The sequence below is a fragment of the Artemia franciscana genome, chromosome 11 (genome assembly GCF_032884065.1).
Source record: "Artemia franciscana chromosome 11, ASM3288406v1, whole genome shotgun sequence".
Classification (NCBI taxonomy): Eukaryota; Metazoa; Arthropoda; class Branchiopoda; order Anostraca; family Artemiidae; genus Artemia; species Artemia franciscana.
Genome location: NC_088873.1, coordinates 11,444,641 through 11,466,060, shown reverse-complemented (window position 1 = coordinate 11,466,060; position 21,420 = coordinate 11,444,641). Strand labels below are relative to the sequence as shown.

The window sequence follows — 21,420 nt, the reverse complement described above, 5'->3', positions numbered from 1 at the left end:
ATTAGAAACACTTCAAAAACACTCGTTTTTCATGTATACAGATTAAATTGTAGTAACTACTTTATCTATTGTTATTCTAGTAGCTACTATTATTTTTAACCAGACACACTTAATTTTAATGTATAGGCGGAACGGTGGAGGAACTGTTGGACTTTTGCATTATAGGAGGTTAGACTCAGCTACCCGTATTCCAATTCGGTCTTAGCCCTGCCCTCGGGTTGAATGCCTACAATATTTTTCTCTGGAAACAAACTCTTATTTTTTTTTAAACTAATGTTTCATGGTTCATTTTGAAAATTAATAAAATTTCAAACTTTATCTTTACTGAAAAATCATTTGGCAGTTAACATTAGGGGAGAGCTAAAAATCAAAATGGAATAGGCCTTGTTACCCAGAGTTTCGGAAATTATGCTATTATGCCTAGTTTTATTTGGCGAAAAATGAGCATATCAACGAGTACAAAAAAAAGTTCCAAAAAGTTCCAGAGAATTCTTCAGGCATATAAGATACCTTTTGGTAATATGATCGAAATAGAGACTTGGATGAATTGAATCATTGCTTATCTGCGACTTGAGCATTCAACCATTCTTACTAATGCAAGAAATGGAGGAAAATGAGCCTATTCATGACTAAGTCAGTGACTTATATATGACTAATATTACGTATGACTAATATTATATATGACTAATACTTATATTTGGCTAATATTATATCATGACTAAGTCATTGGCCTATATAGGTATAGGTAGATAAGATAGATAAGATATTTATTTCAAAAAGATCACTATCACAAGCCCTCAAAGGGCCGAATTCGGACTTCGGAGTCGACTAACAAAGCAAACAAAGCAAAATACACTAATAATGATGAATAATCAAATTATGAGTCGAAAAAAAAGAAGAAAATCTGCTATCTGCAAGTAAACTCAAAAGATCAGCTCAAAGGAACTATCGTTTGTGCAGTTCGGTCGCTTTTGGAGTTCCACGCGGCACTAACCTCTTTGATTGACAAACTTGCCGACCAAAGGGATTAAAATCTCACATAATAGCGTTAAAATTTCATTGTGGCGGTCAGGCGAGGCAGAGGCTCGGAAAATGATTTCAATATGCCATATTTTCTTAAGTTCATGAGAACAATTAATATTAATAAAAAAATAATGATAAGAATAACAATAAGCGTGTTTTTCCCTTCATAAGCTAAAAAAAACAGATAGTGTAACGAGATGGTGAAAGCATCGCTTACAACACACATGTAGCACGTCTAAGGAATAGAACGTCTAGTAGAACGTCATGTAGAACGTCTAGTGCTCTTCACAAGAACACTAACTCATTGGCACTCTAGGCAGTCCTGTCCAGTGACGTCAATTGGAGGAGGGGGAAATTTTCATTGAAAAATGCCTTTTTTTGTATTTTCACTGAAAAAATTGAAAAAAACGTGCCCCATAACCCTTCTAGTTTTGAAGAATACATTTTGTTCCTAAAATATTCGCGAATTTATGCCACAGGTCCTGGTGAAGTAGCCTACAATCTATGCGAATAAGATGCCATGATTAAAAACTAGGATCTTTGTTATATTTGCATTGGACGCAAGGATAATACTGTTATACTCTTGTGATAAGGCATGAGAATTTTCTTCAATTCCATCCTACTTTCAATCTATAATCTGGCATAGTTCACTTAGTACAAATCAATGCCCTGAACACGGAGGTCATATTAAACTTTCTGCATGGGTTCAACAACAGTATTACTAAACCAATATGGAAAAGTCAAGCCACTGCATCTTTAAAAATTCAGATTGCTGGTGCTAGGCGTATTTCCCCAGAAATCCCCCCCCCTCGGAAAATTCCCACCATATGCAAATTTAGCGGTCAAAGATATAAGTTTGATAATGAGAATAAACACATTCCAAAAGATAGGCAAATGTAGCATGGAATCTATAAGGACTACTATCCGCACCGTCGGCAAAAATTACTACCAAATTCAGTAATGCACAATCTGGTATTGAGGCATCGGCAGGCTTCGTCAAAAAGGAGGCCAAAAGTAATATTACAACAGGCTGTCGGCAGATATACTGGCTGAACTAAATATTTATGAATCTTAACTATAATAAAATAGTCATTCTCGAAACCGAAAAGGTGCAGACATTAGAATTTTCAGCACGAGAACAAGAGTGCAATTACTTTCTCGACTCATACTGCTGCGTTTTGCTGCACAACTATAGCACCAGGATCAACGTTTATGTGTAAGAGGTGTAAGCTATCTGAGGTGGACATGCGCTCCTGAAAGCAAAGTATTTGGAAACATCTTTTGAATAATTGATAACTTCATCTGTTCACTATTTTTATTATTTCAAGATGTGATTCGCAACCTTAAGACAGATTAACACTTACCGTGGCGAATCGGTCAAAATTGAGTCCCCTCCGTCTGGACTCATTCGATCTGCCCAAATTGAGGCCACTTCACCCTGGTACGTATGGTCTTTTTCTTTCTCTTCAAATTTCTGGATATTCTTAAAAACGGAAAAGAAACTATAACTTCAGTAAATGCATATGCATATATGCAATAAATACCTATGAAAAATTTTGCCTTCGATAGAATTCTGAGTGTTAAGGCGGTCAAAAGAAAGATATATTATAATATTGTCCAAAAAAGGCTGATAGAAAGTAAGACCCAAAGAGGGTGACAGAAGAGGCAGAAAAGAAGAGGCTGGAGGGCAACCAAAGATGAAGGCCAAAGAAGAAGAAGGAGGAGGGAAAGAAGACCAAAAAAGGGCGAGCGAGAATAAAGACAAACAGATCGTGCAAGCCGAAGGGGCAATATACGCACCATATAGAGTGAGCCTAGTGGAGGTAGGGGACACTAGGCTAGAAACTTGGCTGATTTTAATGCTGGCCAATCAATGTAAAAAATGAAACTTCAGAGAAAAAATAACGAAAAGGAACAAAACTGACTGATAAGATGAGATAGATATAGGCTCCTTTTGATTCTGACTCATCTAAGTAAATAATAATAGTCTAAATAAACAATAGTAAAGAGTAAGAAAATAACTGGTAAGAAGAGATAGAGGAATAAACACGATGTTAATTTTGATACCAACCTTTCTTCGTATATAATAACATAGATAGATAGATAGATACATGTTTATTTACAACAAGGATTAAACCATATAAACAAACAGCACGAATGCCTAATGGCATACTTAAGCTCGTGGTATATCACAAAAAAAAACACAAACAAAAGAAATAACCGTCATTACTTCGGCTTAAACTGATTTGCACTTCTTATGGAAATCCAACTTCAACACTCAAAACGGAAAATATTATGGGAGACTAGCAACATGATTTCTTAATAACTTCAGGAATCTGTTTCGATCATTACAATTTCTCACAGCTATTGGGATTAAATTCCAAACTTTTGGGCCAATATGATATTTAAAGAAACAATAGTAAACAGGAGATAGAGGAATACAGACTTGGTTCGTTATAATTTTGATACTAGTAACATATTTTGAACACTAGTAACAGGAGATAGAGGAATACAGACTTGGTTCGTTATAATTTTGATACTAGTAACATATTTTGAATACTAGTAACAGGAGATAGAGGAATACAGACTTGGTTCGTTATAATTTTGATACTAGTAACATATTTTGAACACTAGTAACAGGAGATAGAGGAATACAGACTTGGTTCGTTATAATTTTGATACTAGTAACATATTTTGAACACTAGTAACAGGAGATAGAGGAATACAGACTTGGTTTGTTATAATTTTGATACTAGTAACATATTTTGAACACTAGTAACAGGAGATAGAGGAATACAGACTTGGTTCGTTATAATTTTGATACTAGTAACATATTTTGAACACTAGTAACAGGAGATAGAGGAATACAGACTTGGTTCGTTATAATTTTGATACTAGTAACATATTTTGAACACTAGTAACAGGAGATAGAGGAATACAGACTTGGTTTGTTATAATTTTGATACTAGTAACATATTTTGAACACTAGTAACAGGAGATAGAGGAATACAGACTTGGTTTGTTATAATTTTGATACTAGTAACATATTTTGAATATTAGTAACAGGAGATAGAGGAATACAGACTTGGTTTGTTATAATTTTGATACTAGTAACATATTTTGAATACTAGTAACAGAAAATAGAGGAATACAGACTTGGTTCGTTATAATTTTGATACTAGTAACATATTTTGAACACTAGTAACAGGAGATAGAGGAATACAGACTTGGTTTGTTATAATTTTGATACTAGTAACATATTTTGAATATTAGTAACAGGAGATAGAGGAATACAGACTTGGTTTGTTATAATTTTGATACTAGTAACATATTTTGAACACTAGTAACAGGAGATAGAGGAATACAGACTTGGTTCGTTATAATTTTGATACTAGTAACATATTTTGAACACTAGTAACAGGAGATAGAGGAATACAGACTTGGTTCGTTATAATTTTGATACTAGTAACATATTTTGAACACTAGTAACAGGAGATAGAGGAATACAGACTTGGTTTGTTATAATTTTGATACTAGTAACATATTTTGAATACTAGTAACAGGAGATAGAGGAATACAGACTTGGTTTGTTATAATTTTGATACTAGTAACATATTTTGAATACTAGTAACAGGAGACAGAGGACTACAGACTTGGTTTGTTATAATTTTGATACTAGTAACATATTTTGAACACTAGTAACAGGAGATACCTCTTCCTCTTCCTAGCTAATTTATCTACTATGGGCTGCCTCCCCGTAGTAGCATAATATTTGTAGGCATGAATATATAATGAGTCGGAGGTAATAGGCTTGGGACTGTCTGTGCAGGATTTCGACTCTTGTTGATAGAAGAGCATCGCCAAGTGCTGAAAACCATGTTGTGACCAAGATGGGCCCAGGATTGCACAAAGCCTCCAACTTACTGGAGGTCCCAGGGACTTCTTGCTGTCCGGTTCTAAGCCGGCTTAAGCGCTTCGGTGTAGACTTGAGAAGATATGTTGGTCCCCATCCTGCACTGGTATCCGGGATCACTGCTTTTCTTGAGGCCAAAATAATTTCAAAGATTTAAAGAACATGAAAATTGGAACTTGGAATGTTACGACGCTAAAAAATGACTATCGCATCGACATTTTGACTGACGAATTCAGACGGTTTGAACTGGATTTATTAGGAGTTTCAGAAACTCATATCCCAGGGGTAGGAAGCATGAAATTAGGTGACATAGAATTTGTTTACTCAGGAAGGAAGGATGGGGTACATAGACAGGGAGTAGGGCTCATGATGAATATGGAAGCTGCTAAGTCTTGTTTAGGCTGGGAAGGTATTAATAATAGAATACTAATTGCTCATTTTATGACTAAAAAGTTTAGGGTATCAGTTATAGTAGTATATGCCCCCATTGAACCAACTGATGGAGATACTAGTGACTCATATGAATTTTACTTACAGTTACAGGAGCAAATAGACAGGGTACCAGGTAGAAATATGGTGTTTTTGCTAGGAGATTTTAATGCCCAGGTTGGTAGAAATAGGGATAGATGGTATCCTAGCCTAGGTAATTTTGGTGTAGGAAAAGAAAACATTAATGGCTATAGGCTTTTGCAATTTTGTAGGTATAACAACCTAGTTATAACCAATACGGTGTTTGGTCACAAAATGGCCCATAAGTTGACATGGTATTCACGTGATGGTAAGACAGCAAACCTTATTGATTATGTTATTGTAAACAGAAGACTAGCAGGATCAATACAAGATACTAGGGTGTATAGGAGTGCCGTTATTGATGTTAAAAGTAAAGATCACCATCTAGTAGTGTCTAAGGTTAATTTAAAGCTGAAATTTCGGAAGAGTAACTCCCTCCCGGAAAGTTATGATGTTGGTAGACTTCAGGATGAAAATTTGAGAAAAAAATTCCAGGAACAGTTGAGTACTAAACTTGAGGGTTTAAAATTTGACAATGTGGAAGATGGATGGAATAATTTCAGAAAAACAATTTGTGAAGTTGCTGATGGTGTCCTAGGGAAGAGTGCTAAGACAGCAACTAGGAATATTAGTGAAAAAGCTTTAGATTTAATAGAGAGTAGAAGGGGTTTGTATAAGAATTATCTGAGCGATAGGTCGTATAAAAACAAAAGGAATGTAAAGAAAGTGGAGAAAGCATTAAAATATGAACTAAGGAGATGTGAAATGGAGGCGATGGATAAAATTGCTGAGGATCTGGAAGATGCGGCTAGACGGCATAATAGTAAAATATTATACTGGCATGTTAATAAATTGAAAGGGAGTAGCCGATCCGGACTAGTCCCAGTTAAAGATAGAAATGGGGCCACAATTAGTGATAAGGAAAAAGTTAAAGAAAGATGGGTGGAACATTTTGAGAATGTGCTAAACCGAGATACAGTTGCAGGAAAAGATATAGATGAAAATGAAAAAGTTTGTGATACCTTGGATGTGAAGGAAGATTTGTTTAGTGAGGAAGAATTAGCGACAGTACTAGAAGGATTAAAAAATAATAAGGCCCCAGGTGCTGATAGTATGATTAATGAGTTCCTTAAATATGGTGGCTCTGAGGTTAGGAATAAGCTACTGAAGATTATGAACATGATTTTTGAAAAAGGGGAAGTACCCAATGATTTTAGGAAAACCTTAATTAAACCACTGTATAAGAAAGGTGACAAGAGTGAATGTCGGAATTATCGAGGCATTAGTCTGGTCTCTGTAGGTAGCAAATTACTGAGTAATATGATACTTTTTAGACTGAGACATGCTGTAGACAAAGTTTTAAGGGAAGAACAATGCGGTTTTAGAAAAGGTAGAGGATGTGTCGACCATGTTTTCACTCTTAGGTTAATAATTGAGAAGTCCCTTCGTTGTCAAACACCTTTGGTCCTTAGTTTTATCGATTATGAGCAAGCTTTCGATTCTGTTGATAGAACAGCGTTAACAAAGGTCTTATCGTTATATGGTATACCAGAAAAATACATTAAAGTGATTTGCGCTATGTACGAGAATAATACTGCTGCGGTTAAGGTAGGAAATGAGGTTAGCAACTGGTTTTGTATTAAATCAGGAGTTAAGCAGGGTTGTGTTCTATCCCCCTTTATATGGATCATTTTGATGGACTTCGTCTTAAGGAGCACAGGAAAGGCAATTGGAGACCATGGAATCAAATGGGGAGGAAGAACGCTCCTGGACTTAGATTATGCTGATGATTTAAGCATATTAGATGAAAGTGTGAGCAAAATGAATGAATTTTTAGAGGTTTTACGAGTTCAGGGTGCTAAAATAGGCTTGAAAATTAATGTTAAGAAGACTAAGTCACTAAGGTTAGGAATAAGTGAAGATGAACAGGTGACCTTAGGTAACGAAAAGATTGATCAGGTTGGGAGCTTCAGTTACCTTGGTAGTATTATTAGTAAAGATGGTGGGAGCAGTGAAGATGTTAAAAGTAGAATAGCTAAAGCTCAGGGTGTTTTTTCACAGTTAAAAAAAGTTTGGAAGAATAGAAAGATAAGCCTACAAACCAAGATTAGAATATTGGAAGCTACAGTGATGACAGTGGTCAAATATGGCTCTGAAGCATGGACACTCCGAAAAGCAGATGAAAATTTACTAGATGTTTTCCAGAGAAATTGCCTACGGATTGTTCTGGGTACCCGGCTGACTGACCGTATTTCAAACAGTAGGTTGTACGAAAAGTGTGGTTCAATCCCGCTTTCTGGGGCTATAATGAAAGAAAGGTTGAGATGGCTAGGCCACGTTCTACGGATGAAGGATGACAGATTACCGAAGATTGTCCTTTTTGGCCAACCGTCTGGGGCTACACGGAAAGCAGGTCGTCCTTGTCTGGGTTGGGAGAATGTCATAAATAAGGATTTAAAGGAAATGGGAACTTCCTGGGAGGGTGTAAAGAGGGAGGCTTTAAATAGATTAGGTTGGAGGAGGAGCGTGCGTAGCTGTGTTGGCCTCAGGCGGCTTGGTGCTGCAGTGAGTTATTAGTAGTAGTAGTAGTAGTAGATAGAGGAATACAGACTTGGTTTGTTATAATTTTGATACTAGTAACATATTTTGAATACTAGTAACAGGAAATAGAGGAATACAGACTTGGTTTGTTATAATTTTGATACTAGTAACATATTTTGAATACTAGTAACAGGAGACAGAGGACTACAGACTTGGTTTGTTATAATTTTGATACTAGTAACATATTTTGAACACTAGTAACAGGAGATAGAGGAATTCAGACTTGGTTCGTTATAATTTTGATACTAGTAACATATTTTGAACACTAGTAACAGGAGATAGAGGAATTCAGACTTGGTTCGTTATAATTTTGATACTAGTAACATATTTTGAACACCAGTAACAGGAGATAGAGGAATACAGACTTGGTTCGATATAATTTTGATACTAGTAACATATTTTGAACACTAGTAACAGGATATAGAGGAATACAGACTTGGTTTGTTATAATTTTGATACTAGTAACATATTTTGAACACTAGTAACAGGAGATAGAGGAATTCAGACTTGGTTCGTTATAATTTTGATACTAGTAACATATTTTGAACACCAGTAACAGGAGATAGAGGAATACAGACTTGGTTCGATATAATTTTGATACTAGTAACATATTTTGAACACTAGTAACAGGAGATAGAGGAATACAGACTTGGTTCGTTATAATTTTGATACTAGTAACATATTTTGAACACTAGTAACAGGAGATAGAGGAATACAGACTTGGTTCGTTATAATTTTGATACTAGTAACATATTTTGAACACTAGTAACAGGAGATAGAGGAATACAGACTTGGTTTGTTATAATTTTGATACTAGTAACATATTTTGAACACTAGTAACAGGAGATAGAGGAATACAGACTTGGTTTGTTATAATTTTGATACTAGTAACATATTTTGAATACTAGTAACAGGAGATAGAGGAATACAGACTTGGTTTGTTATAATTTTGATACTAGTAACATATTTTGAATACTAGTAACAGGAAATAGAGGAATACAGACTTGGTTTGTTATAATTTTGATACTAGTAACATATTTTGAACACTAGTAACAGGAGATAGAGGAATACAGACTTGGTTCGTTATAATTTTGATACTAGTAACATATTTTGAACACTAGTAACAGGAGATAGAGGAATACAGACTTAGTTCGTTATAATTTTGATACTAGTAACATATTTTGAACACTAGTAACAGGAGATAGAGGAATACAGACTTGGTTTGTTATAATTTTGATACTAGTAACATATTTTGAATATTAGTAACAGGAGATAGAGGAATACAGACTTGGTTTGTTATAATTTTGATACTAGTAACATAATTTGAACACTAGTAACAGGAGATAGAGGAATACAGACTTGGTTCGTCATAATTTTGATACTAGTAACATATTTTGAACACTAGTAACAGGAGATAGAGGAATACAGACTTGGTTCATTATAATTTTGATACTAGTAACATATTTTGAACACTAGTAACAGGAGATAGAGGAATACAGACTTGGTTTGTTATAATTTTGATACTAGTAACATATTTTGAATATTAGTAACAGGAGATGGAGGAATACAGACTTGGTTTGTTATAATTTTGATACTAGTAACATATTTTGAATACTAGTAACAGGAAATAGAGTAATACAGACTTGGTTTGTTATAATTTTGATACTAGTAACATATTTTGAATACTAGTAACAGGAGACAGAGGACTACAGACTTGGTTTGTTATAATTTTGATACTAGTAACATATTTTGAACACTAGTAACAGGAGATAGAGGAATTCAGACTTGGTTCGTTATAATTTTGATACTAGTAACATATTTTGAATATTAGTAACAGGAGATAGAGGAATACAGACTTGGTTTGTTATAATTTTGATACTAGTAACATATTTTGAATACTAGTAACAGGAAATAGAGGAATACAGACTTGGTTTGTTATAATTTTGATACTAGTAACATATTTTGAATACTAGTAACAGGAGACAGAGGACTACAGACTTGGTTTGTTATAATTTTGATACTAGTAACATATTTTGAACACTAGTAACAGGAGATAGAGGAATTCAGACTTGGTTCGTTATAATTTTGATACTAGTAACATATTTTGAACACTAGTAACAGGAGATAGAGGAATTCAGACTTGGTTCGTTATAATTTTGATACTAGTAACATATTTTGAACACCAGTAACAGGAGATAGAGGAATACAGACTTGGTTCGATATAATTTTGATACTAGTAACATATTTTGAACACTAGTAACAGGAGATAGAGGAATACAGACTTGGTTTGTTATAATTTTGATACTAGTAACATATTTTGAATATTAGTAACAGGAGATAGAGGAATACAGACTTGGTTTGTTATAATTTTGATACTAGTAACATATTTTGAATACTAGTAACAGGAAATAGAGGAATACAGACTTGGTTTGTTATAATTTTGATACTAGTAACATATTTTGAATACTAGTAACAGGAGACAGAGGACTACAGACTTGGTTTGTTATAATTTTGATACTAGTAACATATTTTGAACACTAGTAACAGGAGATAGAGGAATTCAGACTTGGTTCGTTATAATTTTGATACTAGTAACATATTTTGAACACTAGTAACAGGAGATAGAGGAATTCAGACTTGGTTCGTTATAATTTTGATACTAGTAACATATTTTGAACACCAGTAACAGGAGATAGAGGAATACAGACTTGGTTCGATATAATTTTGATACTGGTAACATATTTTGAATACTAGTAACATGAGATAGAGGAATTCAGACTTGGTTCGTTACAATTTTGATCCATCTCCGTAAATAATAAAGTTAAAAAAAATTATAAGAGCAAGAAAATAACTGGTAAGAGGAGATAGGGATAGAGACGAGGTTAATATCCTCGTTTTAATAACGAGGATAACTCACTATAATTTTAAGAATTTTTTTTTTTTTGCTGAAGATATCTACACGATTATAAAATAATAAGATAATAAAAAAAAGAAAGCTAGAGGATAGAAGAGCTTAAACAAACTTATTTGTTTTAATATTAGCTCAGTTATTTTAAATTTAAGTTATCCTTGGTACATCTATCTTTCATGTTATATATCTAGTTTAGTTTCTTTAGCTACTTAATTTTTTTATTTTGTTAAGTTAAATAATTCCTCATAACATAAATAAAATGTACCTCGGTATGGCCATATACAATCTGTTTTTCAAATGTGGCAGATCTTGAGAATCCAGGCGGTGATAGCATACTTGAAGATGTAGAACCAGCCACAGGCGAAAGTGTAAGTTCCACATTCTGAAAATATACGTTATTATTATTGTAAGAATTCACCGAGAAATTTTATTTGGAAAATCAGGGATTAATTTTTAAAAGGACTAGTTTTATACATGAAAAGTCCCCATCCCCCAAAAAAAGAAGAAAAATATACTTTTTGAGTGAGTTGAAAAACAATGAGTTTTAGGCTGAAGGTCAGGATTTATCTAAAAATTTTTTTTTAGGTATTATCCCAGATTACCTGGTTTATACCCGTAGTTTATTTACTTGTTGAAGGATTAATTAAGTGACAAGATTACCTGTCCATATGGTTTCTTAGCCAAAAAGGTCGATTCGGGGTATGGTTTTTGGTGGTGATGGTAATTTAGGAGTATCTCTTGAGAATGAAATTTCAATGAGAATGAGAATGAATTTGAGAATGAGAATTCCCATGAATAAATTTACCATCAGTCTTTGGGAAATGTTAATCTTTGTTCGCATTTTTTCCAATATATACTATACATGCAACTATATTATTCATTGAAAACTCTGCAATTTATCAATATTTTATTTCACAGTCTGCATTTGACCAAATGGACAAGATATTCTGTCTAGTAGTTTAAGCAGCATCTATCCTAGCTATCCTAGGCTGGGCAACCACCTGACATGTTCATTTTGTTTAATTGATTAATTTATTTTGCTGAGAATGAAAAAATATCGAACCACTAACAAGGGTGTTTCGTTTATGTACCAGCTTTTAGAGTATGAAATATTAATAAGCAGATATATGTTTAAAAGAAGTGGTCGACTATAAGGCGAGACTCACTGGACAGACATGGCACAGGCATTGGCACAATGCTCGAGGGATGGGGGCAGTAGGGTTAGGGGGTAATAGTCCACTCTCTTAGTGCCAGTGAAGCCCCCCCCCCCCTCAATACAAACAAGTATTTGTACATGAGTTCAAAAAAATTGAGTCATCAAAAGTTTCTATTTAACAGTCCCAAATCAATATTCAGATCACGGGTTGAAAGTGCTATATGTAGAACAAATTATACTATCTGTACGTACAAACAAATACGCACTTAATTCGTATTAAATTAAAATAAATACGTATTACATTAAAATTTACACCTTGACATGCCCTGAGAGACAACATGAGAGCAACCTGTTAGGCCATTTCAGGCCCTGTTTTCTTTTTTTTTAAGAAACTATATAATACACCACAGAGTTAAATGTCAAGCCATATTCATAAGGAAATAAAAAGGAAGATGGATCTTGTGTCCTCACCAAATTGCCAAGCAGCAATTGAATCTATTCACCATTTATAATTTGACTGCATATTATCACTTGAAGTCTCTACTAAACTAAAAGAAGATATCGAAGAATACCATCCTCATCCTAACATCCAAGAAGATCTACCTAACGATGCAGAAAAGAAGATATTCTGCCACACTATCGTATTACTTGTAAAGCTCAGCACATACCCAATTTGGTTAATTGATAGAAAGATACCAAGAAGGGAACAAATAATTCGTAAGTGACAATGGTTTTTGAAGAAGAAGTCAATAAAAATCGTTAATTTTCGTTAACTTTAATTTTTGGAAAGGTTTTGTTGACCCAATTTCTTGTTTAGGAAAATTCAAAGAAACTCTGACTAATTCAGTGATTTGGTAGCACTAATATAGACCCAAAATACCTTCAAAGAGCCTTTTAAGATTTTCAAATTTTTCCAACCATGTATAAATCATACCTCTTTCAGCTCAAATACGGCATGAAAATAAACAGCATGGATCAGTCATAAACCTCGTTTTTCATCAACATGTTTCAAGTATGAATGAGCGACTCGAGTCTAGCTTGAGTCATACATGACTCAAGACTCAATTAAGTATGGCTAAAGCTGAGCCAAACTTCAACAAAACCGATTTTAACCCATAAATTTCTCCTAGATCGGTTGAATAACTAAAATCAGCTAAAGTCTTATATTAGTCCGTATAAATACTATATGAGATAGTGTGGCGAAGGGCTACTTAGGTTGAGAATATTAGAAAAGAGAAACACTTAGTTGAATACCTATATGCAATAGGACAAAAAAAAAAAAAAAAAAAAAAAAAAACGAATCGAAGATGAGAAGTATTCTTTGACCAATCAATTGACAATTTCAATTTGACAATTTCTTATTTATGAAAATTCAAAGAAACTCTGACTAATTCAGTGATTTGGTAGCACTAATATAGACCCAAAATACCTTCAAAGAGCCTTTTAAGATTTTCAAATTTTCCAAACCATGTATAAATCATACCTCTTTCAGCTCAAATACGGCATGAAAATAAAAAAACAGCCTGGATCAGTCATGAACCTCGTTTTTCATCAACATGTTTCAAGTATGAATCTGCGACTCGAGTCTAGCTTGAGTCATACATGACTCAAGACTCAATTAAGTATGGCTAAAGTTGAGCCAAACTTCAACAAAACCGATTTTATCCATAAATTTCCCCTACATCGGTTGAATAACTAAAATCAGCGAAAGTCTTATATTAGTCCGTATAAATACTATATGAGATAGTGTGGCGAAGGGCTACTTAGGTTGAGAATATCAGAAAAGAGAAACACTTAGTTGAATACCTATATGCAATAGGACAAAAAAAAAAAAAAAAAAAAAAAAAAAAAAAAAAAAAAAAAAAAAAAAAAAAAAAAAACGAATCGAAGATGAGAAGTATTCTTTGACCAATCACCTTATTAATACAATACTTTTTATAAATTAATTTGAATATCTTTACTAAAGTATGACATTAATTATTTGTAAATATCAACAACAGGAATTAGTTTAGACTTGGTTTAATTACAGCGTGGACGACGCATAAGTTTTTATATATTTAAATTATATTATAAGTATACTTACCTTCAATGTATCTTGATGAAATTGATAGTCATATGTCGGTACGGGAGCAGTTGCACTGCTTGATATTTGGTCAATGGACTTCAGAGAAACTGATTCGATTGTCAAATCCTAGAAACCATAATACTTAGAGAGAAAATAATGAAGAATAAAAGAAAATCCAATAGGTTAAAATAGAGAGTGAAAGGCTGAAAAAAGAGTTCCATTACAATAGATAAAGAAAAAGATCATAAAATTATGGAGGGGAAAGAAAAGAAATGACGTAGAGTGGAAGACTAATAAAAATTAATAAACCGTAATAAGATATATAGAAAATAGCATAAACGATATTGGTAATCAAATATCTGACGAACCAGAGAGTAGGATGAAGTACAGTGTAAGACTAAAGAAATTTAAAATCAATAAAGTCATATTAAGAAAAATTACAAGGAACAATGCTGGTTATGCGAAGTTAAAAAGGCTGAAAGTGGAATATTTGATAAAGTTGATAAGTTGGACGTGAAATGGCATACTTGATAAATTAAAGCCCTGTTCAAGACTTCTGTTTTGGTTTAATACTAACTCTCTTGCCATAGATGTTTTCAAACCTTTTTTTTGTATATCCACGGTTTATCCTCAACTATTTGAATTATATCTTTTTAAAGGCTCTTATAGTAGACCAAAGGATACCCACACCCGATACTTAAGCATGGTTCTTGAAGATAATTTATCTCTGAAGCATTACCTATTTGATTAAAATAAAGGAATTCAGAAACCTTGGTGTTCGAAAAAGCTCAATCATATTTTTTCATGACCAATTTTAAAATTCCTTTTTCGCAGTTTAATTTAGTCGTATATTTCTTATTATCCAGTTAAATGGATGACTACTTTTCCCTCTTTTCTGAAACTACTTTCTAACATTTATATTAAATCGATAAATCTGATCTAACGAAATAAATCGTTCAGCAACTAGAACGTTACTTGATATTGAAAAGCTTTATATTCTTTCCTGTGCCTCCTTCACTTTTCTTCAGCTCCTTGGTGATATTCCATGGTCCTTTGGATTTACTACCTCCTTTGCGTCTGATTCTATCTGATTATATTGAATACCCTTCCGCATTCGGCTCGAGAATACCACTCCCCCCCCCCGTCTCTCTCTCTCTCTCTCTCTCTCTCTCTCTCTCTCTCTCTCTCTCTCTCTCTCTCTCTCTCTCTCTCTCTCTCTCTCTCTCTCTCTCTCTCTCTCTCTCTCTCTCTCTCTCGATCAAAAAATTAAAGGATAAAGGAGAGACTGGAGAACTAAATAAATTGAAATTCATAAAAAGAATGAAGGGAAAGAATATGAAATAATATTAGTAATACAATATTTAATTGGCAGTCACATCCATAACAATCGGTGATCATATTGCTTTATCAATTGTGTCTTAATAAATTGCAAAAAACTCCTTATCAAAGAATATATTTTATTAAATTGTATGAATAGCAAAAGTTACATTCGCTTTCATTTTATATAGATTATTTCTTTTTAACAAAGATTTCTTTGTTTGTTTCAAATCTATGGGTGGTTATTAAGTTACTTCTTATAATTGAATAAGTTGCTCAATAAAACTGTTTCACAACATCGAAACCACGATATTAAAACTTCAAACCAGCCTAACTTCTATAATAATTCATAACTAAATCGGACTAAAATTTCAACTACTAATCACTGATGAACATATTTTATTACTAATAAGAGTGCCCCCCCCCCTCGCCTGCTACAAGATGTACTCACATTAAACAAGTCTTGATGAAACTGACTATCTAGAACGGTCACCGGGCCAGCTGGATTACTTGATACTGGGTCAATCGGTTCTGAATGGACTGCTTCAGGTGCCAAATCCTAGAGAAAATACTTGTATAGTAGAATCAAGACAGCTTTTGGTAAATAATTCTATATTAAATAAAATATACATAGAAAATATAATATTAAATCAATTAAAATAAATACAAATAAATTAATAATATGATTGATTAATTAAATGTAACAAGTTAATAACATTAAAAAAAAATACAAATATTGAAATAAACAAATAGGACAATAAAATTGAAATAAAAGAGTATTAAAAAAAGAAGTATATTAAATTAAATCTAAAATTTAATACACGGAGGTGTGACTACAGGCTTGGATAAACTGTCAATCTTTTTTTCTTTCTTTTTTTAACCTTCGGAGAAAAAAAAGACCCATCCAGAAGATAAGTGGTTCTTTCCTTTTTTGTAAGCAAATTAAGAACGTTCATTTAAAATCCTGTTCAAGTGTCAAGAGTTTCCTATCTTCTTTCCGTCCACATACTTTTTTCTGTCTTAAGTTCGACGTCACTAAGGTATATAGTCACCTTTGATAATAAAAAATCTAAAATTGGATCTGACCAGCCAGATCTACTACTTCGGATATTACACTTGACTCAACAGTTTAAAGAATGATCTTAACAATGTTAAACTCAACTTAAGCATACCCAAAAGCAGTTTCATGCTATTCTCCTTTTTCAAAAATATACCCCTATCAATAATGACCTTTACCAATACGGTTAAACTGCTTGGTGGGCAGTTGGACAATGACCTTAAATGGACGTCCCACGCTTCCCACTTATTTAAATCGGGTAGTTTTCCCCTTAAATCTTTCTCTCTTCTCAAACGGTTCTCCTTATCAATCCACAACCTTAAAATAATTTATTGTTCTTAGAAAAGTCCTTGCCTTGAATATGCTTGCCCTATCTAGCACCCTGGGTTGACCCACAACCAATGTCCTAAAACTGAAAGTATTCAACAAAGAGCAATAAAAACTATAATGGGGATGTTCTATACTATATACGATGAAAGTTTATCTAGACTTGAACTTTCTACATTGGAATCACGACGTCGCATCCTTACCATGAATTTTGGTCATAAAAGCCTTAGTTCTGACTATTATCAACGTTTTCTTCCTCCCTTGAAAGAAAACCCCCCAATCCTTCCGAATAAAATACCCAATCAATGCTCGTAGAGCTCCGAATACCCAACTTGACTTGCGTCCCCAAATGTTGACCATGAGGTATAAAAACTCTTGTGTACCATATTTTGTTTCCCATTTTAAAAACTGATTTAACTTAGTGTTTTATGTATATCCCCTAACATCTGTTCTATCATTGTAATTGTTCTGACGTGCTTATGCTGGCTTTTGTGTTATTTTAACCAATAAATCTTATTCTATTGCAAACGACAAATATATACCCTCTATTAAACTAGGCGTCTAAAACAAAAAAAGAAAAAAATAATATCTACATACACAATTAATATTACTGTGATTGAACACCACACAGTATTTCTATAGGCAATTACGAGTTGCTTCAGTGAACACACAAAAGCAACTGGATGAAAATTAAGAATATTAATATGAAACTTATTATTTTGTGGTGAAATAATCTTTCTGTTGGTATTCAATGCTGCAATTCTTCTTGGTCTTGCAATCCCTTGGTGATTTTGCAAGACCATAGTACATTTATTAACTACAGGTTCATTTTTAAGAATAAAATCATAAATATTAATAAGTAATTAATTCAAATTCATTTTCTTAATATGTTCCATACGTAAAACAAAAAGCCATTCGTAAATACGTAAAGCCATACGTAAAACAAAATAATAACAAGAATTGAATGGAAGAGTTTTTTTTAGCTTTCTTGATTATATATGTTTTTTAAGCTTTCTTGATTATATATGTTTTTCTAATAGCTTTATTTTTGTTTTTAGGTGCATGCAAATTTTTATTTTCTTCTACTGGTATAATCGTATAAGTAATCTAATAAAGTTTATCTCAACAGAACATTTATATTAAAACTGGATTCGCATACAACCTAAAATGAACAGAAATTAAACCGAGTAGACAGAAATTAAATTCAACTTAAAAATACGGCAAGACCGTAATAAGAGTTGGGAGGGGGGGTTGAACCCCCCTTGAAATGTTTTTCCGACTCGTAAAAACATGACAAAAGGGAATACAGACTCAGTTTTTATGTTTTTTGTGCAACCCACCCCCCGGAAAAAACTCTTTTATAAAACCCCTCCGTTAAAAAATCCTGGATACGGCCTTGGCGTAGGGTTTTGATTTTAATAGATAAATCGTGATAAATGACACTTTGTTGTTCTTTTCCTTTTTTACTGTGTGATTTATAAGTCATTTTCTTCTCTCTTTCCCTGTTTTTCGAACCATGAAGCCCTCTGAGATGGGATGTCTATTGTTGTGTTTTTTTTCTTTTTGTTCTATCAACTACTATGTGATTAAACAAGAGCCATTAAACGTACCAAAGTTAGAAAGCATATTTGAGTAAACTTTGAGTAAAATTTACGTGTTTCCAGGCAAATCCAAATTCAAAGTCCCCCGCCATTAAACTTTTTAACTCGATACCCCAGCCATGAGACAAAATGGATAGGCTTGCCAAAACTAAATATAAAATTAGTCACCATTTTAATTAACCCTTCTGACTGTACATATATATACATTATGGATACTTTCTTGGCTTCAGATATCGGTTATATAATGTTGTACGATTATTTTCAGGGGGGTAATTAATGACTGGGTGTTAGGGGTACTTAACAATTATACAGGTAGATATCTCCCCTAAAGGAGGTTCAAGATTACCAAAGAAATTTATTAGAAATACAATTCAAAGCCATTAGAATCTTCAAAAAGTTTGGCATTCCAAAACCACGTTTTTTAGTGATTAAATCGGTTATCAGAATATCATTTCGCAACTGAACAAGCCCCCTCACAATATCGATTCATATTTATGCACAGACAATAATATATATCAAATTTTCTGTAAATGTAATAAGACAGGAAAAGGAAAAAGTGAAACCCGGCTTTTCTACCCCAGGTTTATCATCTTTTTCAGAATTTCCAACGATTTTTCACATAGTTCACCTATTTCCCATTTTACTGTTTTATAGTTCACCTATCTTCAATTTTACGTTCATTTTATTTTATTTTATTGTTTTAAATAGTATTTTTCAAACAGAAGCTCTTTTTTCACATAAAAGATAAGTCACTCTGAAAAATTACTTTGCACCGCAACAGGTTACGTCGTAAAATCAGTTCATAAACTGAAGCAAAAATATTACCATTTTCTTGCTATAGAATGCTATAGCACCTCACCATCGTGCTTGCAGCGAAAGCAGCAACCTAGTAAAAATTAATTTATGAATTGAAGCAAAAATATCAGTTTTACCATTTTCTTGCTATAGAATGCTATAGCACCTCACCATCGTGCTTGCAGCGAAAGCAGCAACCTAGTAAAAATTAATTTATGAATTGAAGCAAAAATATCAGTTTTACCATTTTCTTGCTATAGAATGCTATAGCACCTCACCATCGTGCTTGCAGCGAAAGCAGCAACCTAGTAAAAATTAATTTATAAATTGAAGCAAAAATATCAGTTTTACCATTTTCTTGCTATAGAATGCTATAGCACCTCACCATCGTGCTTGCAGCAAAAGCAGCAACCTAGTAAAAATCAATTTATGAATTGAAGCAAAAATATCAGTTTTACCATTTTCTTGCTATAGAATGCTATAGCACCTCACCATCGTGCTTGCAGCGAAAGCAGCAACCTAGTAAAAAATTAATTTATGAATTGAAGCAAAAATATCAGTTTTACCATTTTCTTGCTATAGAATGCTATAGCACCTCACCATCGTGCTTGCAGCGAAAGCAGCAACCTAGTAAAAAATTAATTTATGAATTGAAGCAAAAATATCAGTTTTACCATTTTCTTGCTATAGAATGCTATAGCACCTCACCATCGTGCTTGCAGCGAAAGCAGCAACCTAGTAAAAAATTAATTTATGAATTCAAGCAAAAATATCAGTTTTACCATTTTCTTGCTATAGAATGCTATAGCACCTCACCATCGTGCTTGCAGCGAAAGCAGCAACCTAGTAAAAATCAATTTATGAATTGAAGCAAAAATAAGAGTTTTACCATTTTCTTGCTATAGAATGCTATAGCACCTCACCATCGTGCTTGCAGCGAAAGCAGCAACCTAGTAAAAAATTAATTTATGAATTGAAGCAAAAATATCAGTTTTACCATTTTCTTGCTATAGAATGCTATAGCACCTCACCATCGTGCTTACAGCGAAAGCAGCAACCTAGTAAAAATTAATTTATGAATTGAAGCAAAAATATCAGTTTTTTCCTCGCAACAGAAAATTATCTTGCCTCATTATTTCTACAAAGTGAGCATGATCAGAAAATACACATGTACTAGTTTGTTCTCTGACATAGTCATTACACAAGCATTAATTATAATTTGAATTAATAATAGTTTGATAATAATAGTTTAATAAATAATAGTTTGATAATAATAGTTGATAATAATAGTTAAGTAATTTGCTTGAACATTTATTACTACCAGAAATTGAGTCGAAATGTGATTTTCGCCTTTTCGGTTTAGTTTTTGGAAAAGTTTCGGTTGCTCCCATTCATATCATGTTTTAAGCTGGCTCATGAAAGATGCCGTAAAAACTAAAATGTCTTTATACTGTCTTACTGTTGACATTTCTGGGGCTTTCGACAATATTGTGCACTCTCAGGCTCTATTTTCCCTTGCGTCTTCAGGTGTTAATCCTTCTGTACTATGTTTATTGTCTTCTTTGTATTCAAAGTCTGAAATTCAAGTTACCTGGAATGGCCAAATATCTGACCCAGTAAAAATTAATAAGGGAGTTCGGCAAGGTGCCGTGTTGTCTCCTAGTATATTTAAATGTGTGCTCGCATCGTTCCTGTGCCCCCTTAAAAGTTCTGTTTTTTACTGTAATATTGGTTTGTCTTCTGTTGCATATGCAGACGACGTTCTTCTTGTTGCCCGGACTCACCCTGGACTGCTTTCCAATTTTACTATATTAACCAATGAACTATATATGATTGTTCTGTCAGTTAATGCGTCTAAATGCGAGCTTATTTGTTTTAATAGCCCTTATGCGGTCACTCCATTCGTTGCTGGGACTGCAGTTCTACCATGTTCTTCTTTAGTTAGTTGGCTTGTTCTGTGTTTCGGTCCAACACTTTCCACTACCTGTTCATCCCTAGCGAATCAAGTCGTGAAAAACCTACGCGTCACTTAGGGGAAAATATCCCCAAACGAAAGCCGTTACAACCGCAACGGTTTGTGCATGATTTATAACGCTTATTGCGCCTCTGTGCTTTTGTTTAATCAGGCATGGCTCATCCGTTTC

At 33.5% G+C, this 21,420-nt stretch overlaps 1 protein-coding gene across 3 annotated transcripts in view; it reads right to left on the bottom strand.

The window, feature by feature from the left end:
- Positions 1–21,420, bottom strand: part of LOC136032804 (uncharacterized) — an 83,421-nt gene that overhangs the window by 24,963 nt on the left and 37,038 nt on the right. For all 3 annotated transcript variants that reach the window (XM_065713194.1, XM_065713195.1, XM_065713193.1), the window contains 4 exons: positions 15,948–16,055; positions 14,198–14,305; positions 11,224–11,340; positions 2,388–2,506 (listed from right to left, as the gene is read on the bottom strand). In XM_065713194.1, coding sequence (XP_065569266.1) covers positions 2,388–2,506; positions 11,224–11,340; positions 14,198–14,305; positions 15,948–16,055 — 452 coding nt within the window. The remainder of the gene's footprint in view (positions 1–2,387; positions 2,507–11,223; positions 11,341–14,197; positions 14,306–15,947; positions 16,056–21,420) is intronic.